This window comes from Asparagus officinalis, chromosome 9 (genome assembly GCF_001876935.1).
Source record: "Asparagus officinalis chromosome 9, Aspof.V1, whole genome shotgun sequence".
Lineage (NCBI taxonomy): Eukaryota > Viridiplantae > Streptophyta > Magnoliopsida > Asparagales > Asparagaceae > Asparagus > Asparagus officinalis.
In genome coordinates, this window is record NC_033802.1 from 1590040 (window position 1) to 1599640 (window position 9601).

The 9601-nt window shown below is 37.2% G+C and overlaps 2 protein-coding genes across 3 annotated transcripts; both read right to left on the reverse strand.

Moving 5' to 3' along the window:
• LOC109824132 lies at window positions 3535-4839 on the reverse strand. The gene is made up of 4 exons (XM_020390659.1): window positions 4648-4839; window positions 4429-4548; window positions 4048-4225; window positions 3535-3934 (listed from the first exon to the last, which is right to left on the reverse strand). Exons 1-4 carry the CDS (start codon window positions 4837-4839, stop codon window positions 3834-3836), a joined length of 591 nt encoding a protein of 196 aa, XP_020246248.1. The 3' UTR covers window positions 3535-3833.
• Window positions 7286-9412, reverse strand: LOC109824117 (protein CHROMOSOME TRANSMISSION FIDELITY 7-like). Of its 2 annotated transcripts, none has more exons than XM_020390642.1 (6): window positions 9226-9412; window positions 8787-8994; window positions 8615-8710; window positions 8163-8237; window positions 7719-8062; window positions 7286-7606 (listed from the first exon to the last, which is right to left on the reverse strand). In XM_020390642.1, exons 1-6 carry the CDS (start codon window positions 9375-9377, stop codon window positions 7585-7587), a joined length of 897 nt encoding a protein of 298 aa, XP_020246231.1. In that variant the 5' UTR covers window positions 9378-9412; the 3' UTR covers window positions 7286-7584. The 2 variants fall into 2 exon arrangements, with proteins under 2 accessions (XP_020246231.1, XP_020246230.1); XM_020390641.1 differs by having other exon boundaries at window positions 7286-7623.

Consider the following 9601-nt stretch of genomic DNA (forward strand, 5'->3'; position numbering starts at 1 on the left):
AAGTTGAACCCACATATTTTCTTTTCATCGGTTGTTAAAAATGCATTGCTTGTTAAGCTTATAAGTTTGTTGTTAAGCTTATACATTGGTTGTTAAGATTTCTTCATCTGTTGTTAAAACTTATATATATTAGTCGTTAGGCTTATGCATTTGTTAAGCTTTTCATCAGCTGTTCAGCGTAGCCATAGACTGTTTAGCTTATATTGTAGTTATTAAGTTTATGTGTTTATTGTTAAGTCTTGCGTAACTGTCCCCTTACATGCATTTCTCCCCTCAGCTACATATCTAGAGTCATCTTCAACATAATCACTAATTAAAAGTTATCTTCGGAGATTAGGCATTTTCAGCCATTATATAGAAAAATTGAAGCAATCCCTAGCTTTGAGAGATCTATAGTGAGAAAAAAAAAAGAGAATCTTATTCAATTGGAAAGAAGAAGAAATAACCAATTGAATGGATTAGGGTTATGATTTGGAAGAGAAAGAAGAAAAAGATGAAGTGGTTAATAATGTACTACTCAAGGGCATTATGGATATTTTTTTCCTTCTATTTTTTAATTGTTGATGACGTGGCTCTATATTTAGTGGGGTAGAGCATATAAAAGTGGATTTAAAGAGTTTTTGGCTTGTTGACCTCCCCTAACAGGAGAACATCGAATTTGTTTTTGAGCAAGGCTAATGCTACAGGGACCCAAACTCATGGGACAGGGGAGGGGACAGGTGAGGTGTTCCCTCTCCATTGCTCCATGCACTGTTCATGAAACAGTGCATGGAGCGAAAGGGGACACCTCCCCTGTCCCCTCCCCTGTCCCATGGATTTGGGTCATTGGGGAATTTCCCTTTGTTTTTTGATCTTCAGGACTAAAATTTTTTTCCCTTAAAAATTTTGAAAAGAATAAACCTTATAGTTTTATTCTTTATAGTAACAAAAATAGTATAATTATCACTGCTCATAAACAAATTAAGAAAATAAAAGGATAATCAGTCATTTTTTTTCCTTTTAAAAAACACTTTCTTTATTCTACCCAAGAGAGCAAGGACATATTTTCTTCCTTTTCCACCCCAACCAAGACGACCTCTTTATTCTCCCCCACAGAGATACAGTGACCGCCGATGCCAAGTCAATGGTCAATGCAACTTGAATAAATCTTCAATATCCAATGCATTGTCCTTTCCCAAAGATCCTCTTCAAGTCACATTAAATAGAAGTTATATAGAGTACAAAACCAACCCTACAAACTTTTGGATGATTTGCACAAGAGCTTTGCTACAGGGACCCAAAATATGGGACCAATAGAGGGGACAAGTGAGGTGTCCCCCTCCTATTGGATAATGAGTTGGTCATCATTAATGATGGCCAACTCATTATCCAATAGAGGGACACCTCACTTGTCCCCCTCTATTGGTCCCATATTTTGGATCCTTGGAGATTTTTTCTTTGCACAAAACTTTCGGATGATTTGCAAAAAAAAACTCACGAACTTAGAAGAATATTATAGACTTTGCAGAGAGTAATAAAACACGCATTACCTTGTACTCAGCTAGAGCAAAATTAAGCAAAACTTACTCTACGGTGTAGAATTTAGGTGCAGCTTTTAGAGTTGAGGGAGGGTTGTGCAATCAACCCAAAGCTCAAGAGGGTTTTTGTGGAACTTTATCCAAATAAATTTCACACTTTTCACTAAAAGAGCCTGTTTGTTTCACCATTTTATGGAAAAAGAATAGAATTTGGGTCTAACAATAGCAAAATTGTAAATAAAAAATTCTAATGATTTTATAGATTTCAGAATCTACAAAGTTAAAAAAAATATGCTGATTTTATAGAAACCTAAATTCTAATGATTTGGTCAGATTTGGAATAGAAAACTGACGTATTTAGGCGGTGTTTGTTTGCATGCAAGTGAAAGATGAAAGTAAGAAAGTTACTTTCATTTAACAATTAAGGTGTTTGTTTTCATGTAAGTGGTTATGAAAGTGAGATGTAAGAAAGTTGCCACATAAGATTTAATGTAATTTTGACTTCCCCTAAAAAAGTGGTGAAGTCACATGAAAGTGACAAAAAGGTAAGTAATTTAATTAAATGATTTTAATTATATTTTCTAATTAATCTTATTTTGCCACATCATCTTCACATTGCACTTTCGATAATAATTTAATTTTTCAAACAAACATTGTATTTCACTTGCGTGCTGACATGGATGTAAAAGTCATTTGTAAAAAAAAATAACTTACATATTTTAAATTCACTTTCAGATTGCCAAACACCCCCTTATACTATTCCTCCTCTTTTTTTCGGATTCCGTTTTTTCACAAACCGTATATTATTATGAGACCAAATCCTATTCTCATCTCAAAACAAACTAAAGAGTAGAAATTGAAAGGTTTCTATAAAGTTGAATTCTATTTTTTTTATGTTATGAAACAAACATAGAAATAAAAAAAAATTCCATGATAACATAAAATTGTCTTACTTTTTTTTTATGGATTAGCTAATCTTATTCTTGGCCACTATTTAACCAAACATCCCCTAATTTTACTTGTGTCCTCAATTAACACAATCCCCCTGGAAACAAGCAAAAGCGAAAGCTAAGGACAAGCAACACACTGCTGTAGTGCTGTTACTTGCGATCAAGCAACGTACAGCCAACACTTTACGTACAAACAACAGTAAAGCAGAACAAAAGAACTCTTCTTTACAAAACATAAGCACAGAATTCCAACTATTTCACAATTTCTACTTAACAAAAAATATCTAATAATTTTAAAAAAGGACAAATTGCATAAAAATAACTTATTATTTCATGTTTTTTTTTTCATGTTAGTGATCTCACTTGTAAAACGTTTCATTTAAATAAACTAAAGTTTACAAAAGTTTCATCAATTTAGTGACTTAAAAGTTTAAAACATGAAGACAAACTTAAGATTCCGAAGTCCAGCATCAAGCAGGAGAGGAATAAGGAAGGGATGTGATGAAAATGAGATAAATATTTAAAAAAAAAATACAGCAATTTACGTTAGAAATGAAGCCCTAGTTCCAAACTTAACACAAATTGCACAAATTCCCTTTCTTCCAATTTAAATTGAGTCAATACGCTATCCAAATTGAGATCTCGAGTTGCTAGAGCTATTGAGAACATGACAATTTTGAAGATAATCAATTAGGTTCTTTCACCATTAGCTAAATTGCAAATAACCCTCTCATTTATGCATTGACATGTTAGGGGGAGGTATTTTCATCATTATAAGAAAAAAAAATTTCCTGATATCCCCCTCCTATTACATAATTAGTTGGTCATCATTGATGATGACCAATTCATTATGCAATAAGAAAGGGACACCTCACTTGTCCCCCTGTTGGTCTCATTTTTAGATCCCTATAGCAAAGCATATATAATGACTCGGTATTTTTTTTGCTTTTAACAAAAAAATACTATATACCAATTAAGTGCAAAGTTTTACATGTGATATCACTCAAGTGAAGAGGAAAAAAGCAATAAATCAATTTAGTGCAATTAACCCACCCTTTAACCCCTTAAAAAAAACAAACACCCGTTTCATTTATTATTTTTATTCCATTTATAACTTCACAGCAAGCCCACAAAAGGACACGGACAAGCCGAGGACAAGATAAAGAAAGCTACAGAAAAAGACAAATAAGACTAGAACCCTGCTCCACCTTCTTCAGCTTCTCGCTTTTGTCTCCGTACGTCTTTCCTTTGACTGCTGCGTCCATCGTTATTATTATATTTTTTCCCCATTTTTTTTTGGTTTTTTTTTCATGCGCTCCCCCACCCTAACTTTTATTAGACCAACACAGAAGTAGATGGGTTAGTTTCAATAAGTCCACTCAGGAGGCAGAGTGAGCTCTGCTGGAGCTTGAACTTTGATCAACGGCCTCAAAGGTGGTTGCCTCTGCTCACTATCCTTCATGCGTACTAAAAGAATTCAAAAGTGGAAAAAAAATTAAAAAAAAAAATTTATAACCCAGTATTTGAAATCACCAGAGTATGCATAAAATAAATTTAAACGGAAAAAACCCAGGGCTTACAAGGTTTTCTTCTGACTTCATTGTTGATAGTCCTTGGCAGGAAAACTCCAGTCCCTGAACAACTTCGACCCGACCCGTTAACAGCAAACGGGTAAAACTGAGTAGTACCCGCATTCTGCTGCTTCCTTTGCAAAACCCTCCCTCCCATTCGCGGATTTTGCACAAACCCATTTGCAACCTACAATAATATTCAAAATCCATCAACCGGAAAGATCCGAAAAAGTAACCCCAAAACAAGAGTATCAGCATTTTGATATTTTCAGGTTGAAGGATTATTTTGAAAGTTTGTGGGTATAAGAATATATCGTAGTAGAACTTGGGGTTTATAAACATAAAATAAAAACCAAAAATTAAAAAGTTAATGCTCATAAAGAGCGATACCTGAGCTTGAACCGGCTTAAACTGCTGAACGGCTCCGTTACCAACCAAATACGCACCAGTTCCGACGGGAGTCCGATACTCCTCGTACCCGAATCCGAAACCAGTCCCCGGCGTTTTATTCTAAAAACCCATAACAAAACAAAAAAAAATTAGCCAGGAAAAGAGAAGGATAGCACTGCTTTTTTTTTTCAGTAAACAAACAAAACAAGGAACAAAAACCTTGGGGAGATCTGGGAGATTATTGGGCTTCGGGCACGGGTCTAAAAACCCAAGAGCGGCGAGCTGGGTCGCCAGCGTATCGAGGTTGGGCCCCCTTGGGATCTCGCGGCGTTGTGGGACCGCAACTCGCGATGACTCGGAGGGCATCCACAGCTCCCCGTCGTCTAAGGTTTGGCCGGGAACCTTCGCCATTAGAGGAGGGGGGGTGGGAGGAGAGAGAGAGACTTGAGAGAGAGAGAGAGAGAGAGAGAGAGGGTGACAAGAGAAGGGGAGATTTGAGAGTGCCTGTATTGTAGCGGCGGGTTGGGACTGGGGAGTTATATTGAGTGCCAGGTGGAGGGGTAAAACTGGTATTTCAGCTTCACGGTTACCGAAGAGAGGGGCATTTCGGTAAACTCGTGGAAAATCGATCATATTTCTATATTTACCCTCTACATTTATATATTTATCGGTATTTGCCAACTCACAATTTTAAGAAATAACTGGGACAAACGATTTCTAATTGCGATCGAGAAACAACTATTAGACGTTGAACGCTAAACAACTGTGAAATTGTTATTAGGCGCTCGCCCCAAATGAGCCAGTGAGGGTTGGGATTAGGGTTAAAGGTTAAAGGCCACTTGTCATGTTAACGGACGAGTGAAAGAAACGCGTCTACTCTTTAGATTTTCTGCGGTTACTATACTATTGATGAATTTTACTAATTGTGATGGTTTAGTATTGCTTAAATATAGTATGGAATAGTAGATAGTTGCATATTCACTCTTCCCCGTCCTCTATACTCTCTCTCCACTCTCCTTTTCTTTTGTGTATTGATTTATGTTTATTGTAAGTAACACAGTTAATTAACTAATTAGGGAAACATATGCGCGCATAACTGTTAGAGTAGAAAAAATTTGGAATATTTGGAGGGTAGTTAGCAATACCTAGAATTTAAGGGCAAATATTTAAACGTTATTTATTACGAGGTGGTATGTGCAAGAAAACCGAAAGAACGCGGCGTTACGCCCTCTGTGGAAAAGCGCGGCACTACCAAAGGAAAGCTGGGATCTGCTAGCTGTCACCAACAAGAAAATAAACAAGATCTCACTGGAAACTGGACACGTGTCCCTTAATTGATAATGTCTTTTGAGTTTCGGCGTTTCGTGTGTTGGGTAAAGTCACCTGGCAGGCATGACGTGGACAGCGGTCACGTGACATAGTGGCCCTGGGCGTTCGCCTTGGTCTCCGGCCTGTCTCTCCTCAAAATGGCGGTTGCTGCTTTTCGTTGCTGGAAGGGCGAATGACGATATTACCCTCGCTTAGCAGGCGGTGGGTGCGAGGGCATTTTCGTCCTTTGGTCTTATCGCGCGTAACGCTCGTTACCCGCAAACAATTCCTCGGCGTTACAAAGAAACCGCGTCTAACAAAAAACTCTATGCGGTTTTCCGCATGTTGTATTTTCTTTCCCCGTAATTTTGGGAGCTGATTAATGCCTGAAAATTACAAGCTCCATGAACGATTATGTATTTTTTTTTTCCATTCTTTGAATGCAAGTTGCTCATTGGAAGTCTTTTAATGATGTCATGGTATGTAGTTAGCCCAAAATCACCAGAAAATCCCAGGTAAAAGTTAGAAACTTGGGGTAATTAATGAGAACCATTGAACCGAATGAAGTTTATATTTGAGCCATTACATTGATTTTGGATTCACGCAATAAAAAATGAGCTAATATTGCCTGTTAAGTTTTCGCAGTTCGTAGAATAACTTGATTTGTTTCCCGAAAAACTAAACCTAGTGAATGAAGTGCATTTTTAAAAGAGTGCGTGAGCACAAACTATGTTCTTAGAATGGTTTCTTTATTAATGAAGCTTGGTTTTATGCGTAGACGTCTGATTTTCGACAGAAAACCAGAAGTCAAACAGTTGATTCATAGCATTCTTCTATATCCCATATATTTCAAGAATCACACGCTATAAATTCGCCCATAAGCCCAACCTGAATAAATCGCCTAGATTTGTGCTCTTTGAAGAAAGGGCTAAGAAATGCTCTTCGAAGAAAGGACTCGGTGGCTGAAATTTAATTCAGTAGTAAAACATAGATTTGATAAATAGAGACCTGAAGACAAATGAGCTTAGTTAAAGATCACTGAGTAACTCGTTTGTAGGAATAAAATACTGAATTCAACCATGAAAGATGTTATCATATACCAAAGGTGTACATTAAAAAACAGGCTTCACGTAAATGGCAATAGACATAGAACCCTCGGGCTAACACATTGGACCACGCTGGCTTCGTACGCCGCCTATCCCATCTCATTAATGTCGAAGTGACCGCTCTCATTCCGTGATCACTCCACAACCGACACCTGTAAAGTCGACGTTGACTCAGCCACCAGCTCAAACTCGACTAAGAGAGACCAAAATGCCCCTCCTACATGACTATAAGAGGGAAAACTATTCCCAATGCAAATGTAAGAAATTTTCCTACACTTTTCTCCTTTTCGTTGCCCTTAAGAACTGCTACAGTTTCCCCCCACTCAAGTACCTCGCTAACTTGATCGTCGGATGAACAACGGGGGAAATAAACCCCGCCCTCTTATGAGTTGCTACACATACAGGGAAGAACAACTCAACTCATAACCAGATATTCGGAAAAGTTAACGGCCCCTAATCAACCCAGTTCATATTAGTTTACATGTGTGATTTAGACCATCAACAACATATTTAACTTATTTTCTAGTTTTAATCCACATTTATAAGATCAAAAAACTTCACACAACATTTCGTATAATGCTGAATACAGTTGAATGGGAAATATTTCCAAGGAGGATTGCTGTAATGATCAGAGTCCTTCAAAGTTCAAACATCAACCTCCCTGTAAATTAGAAATTGCTCGCTGTTACTGTAACTTGATGCAAATGCCTTTCCAGAAGAAGTCGGAGGCGAAAATGCACACTCAGAGACGTCTAAAATGCATCCTGCAGAAAAACTCATCCTGTTTAGAGAGGGGGCAAAAAGTTAATATTTCCTTTTAACTTGAAATTTACTGCAAGCAAGAAACAACAAAAACCAGTCATACATGAACTGTACCTTGCAGCATCCAGCAACAGCGAAGCGATTCGCTTCCTTCTCTTTGATGGGGCAACCCAAATTGCTCTGACACCACATGTTGCAGGCAAAGCTTCCTCTTCACAAAGCATGGCTCCAATTTCCCATTGCTCAAATTTGTGAGTGTTTTCAGAGGAATATTTGTTTATAACTTCCCGCTGAAAGTTAAACTGTCCAAATTGAAGTATTGATTTATTTGGATTCTTAGAATTCTTAGAGATTTTATCAGTAGTTGATGAGGGAGCTGGTATGACTCTGTGTGCAGTTTTTATAGGTTCTGCAACAAGGCATCCAATAACTCTGTGGCTTGAAATGAACAGATAAACCTATATAAAACAAGTGAACAACTAGATTAAGATGTTATCGAAATCGATTATTACAAGGAAAATATTGTTCTTTCCTCCTATTGTTAGAAGGCCAGATTACCTTACAGAGTTTATGGTTAAGCTCCCCTTCTACAAAGCCGAGTTCCTTCTCCGTCATATTAATGACTTGCTTAACCTTCAATACAGTAGGTCATCAATTAATGTGGAACATTTGCACTATTTGTTTTCCATTCTTCTTCCATTTTATTGCAAGCAAAAGAAAAATAAGATACAATAAGAACTTCGTGGTTGCGATGATGGCTGAGAGTTATAACCTTCTATCCCTTGTAACTTTGGTACAAAATCAGTGACATCAACTGTGTGCTTGTTTTTCTAATTTTGAGTATACTTAGCGCAAAATTTGAAATAGTAAAAGAAACACAAACAACACTGTAGTCTCCCTTGTGATTGTGGAATTACTTTGATCCATCAATAGAACAACATAGCATAACAATCCTGATATAAAGAAACACCATAAAAGTAACGCGGCATAACATGAAAAAGAATCGAAACCTTGTGCTTTTGAGCTGGAGGATCACCATCTAACACCAATAAAATCCGGTCACCGTTATTATTATATCTAGAGACAACCCTCTCCTCGCTCCAACCCTGCACAAAATCAAAATACATCAACAAGAGAGAGAAAAGAGCATAATTCATTCCCTAAAATCAAATGCATAATTACCTTAAATGCTATTCCCTGTTCATATTCCTTATGAAAAAACTTGTGAAGCCTCTCATCCCTCTCATCTCCACGAGCGTACATCAATCCACAAACAGAGCAAGTGTGAAGAAGGAAATTGGATTGTCCCAATTCCAAATGGTACTGAGCATAACTTCTCTTATTGTTGAGGATTTTGCCCACAGATTTTGTTAACGTGTCACTCCTTTCTCTGTAGTTTTATTGAATTTTACCGAATTAGTATAATAATAATAATAATGTCAGATAGATATTTTTATTGTTCATAAGTTGTTATCTTCCAAAATTAAAACATGGGTTTTGATCAGAATCACAAAAAGATGAAACCTGAATTGAGAAAACAAACTAATCACAAGATTTTCAGATTTGCGGGGTTTGGGGAAAAGAAATTAGAACAATATTTAATCACAAGATGAGCAAATACCTGTTCGAATTAAGCTTCAGATCTCGTTGCTCGTCGACAATTGGCGTAGTTGTGCTTTGATTCTTCGATAAATCTTTGATTTGAATTTGATTTGGGTTTTGGTTTTTAGGGCAGCAAGGTCTGAAAAAGGCGCTGATCTTGGATTGCTGCATTCTCTGTATTCTCTTCCCTTGCGAAATTTGGGGGAGATCCTTTTCTTCAAACCCTTTTTATTTTCCCGCCATTAATTAACAAATTGAGAGTGTTGGACTTTGAGGCCCATTAGAAAATAGCCCAGTGGGCCTACAATATCATCAAAGTGATCTTTGTTTTTTGGGAAAAATGTGTCCAGGCCCCAAAAGTGGGAACTTCGTGTGACTAGCCCCCCTGTACTTTG

What these genes read in the sequence shown, in the direction of transcription:
- LOC109824132 (XM_020390659.1), bottom strand. Translation starts at nt 4,839, where the DNA reads ATGGCGAAGGTTCCCGGCCAAACCTTAGACGACGGGGAGCTGTGGATG. An exon ending in TTAAGCCGGTTCAAGCTCAG is followed by an intron (nt 4,226 to 4,428) that starts GTATCGCTCTTT and finishes ATATTATTGTAG; the next exon opens with GTTGCAAATGGGTTTGTGCA. An exon ending in TGAAGTCAGAAGAAAACCTT is followed by an intron (nt 3,935 to 4,047) that starts GTAAGCCCTGGG and finishes GAATTCTTTTAG; the next exon opens with TACGCATGAAGGATAGTGAG.
- LOC109824117 (XM_020390641.1), bottom strand. Translation starts at nt 9,377, where the DNA reads ATGCAGCAATCCAAGATCAGCGCCTTTTTCAGACCTTGCTGCCCTAAA. An exon ending in AACAGGGAATAGCATTTAAG is followed by an intron (nt 8,711 to 8,786) that starts GTAATTATGCAT and finishes GATTTTGTGCAG; the next exon opens with GGTTGGAGCGAGGAGAGGGT. An exon ending in TTAACCATAAACTCTGTAAG is followed by an intron (nt 8,063 to 8,162) that starts GTAATCTGGCCT and finishes TGTTTTATATAG; the next exon opens with GTTTATCTGTTCATTTCAAG.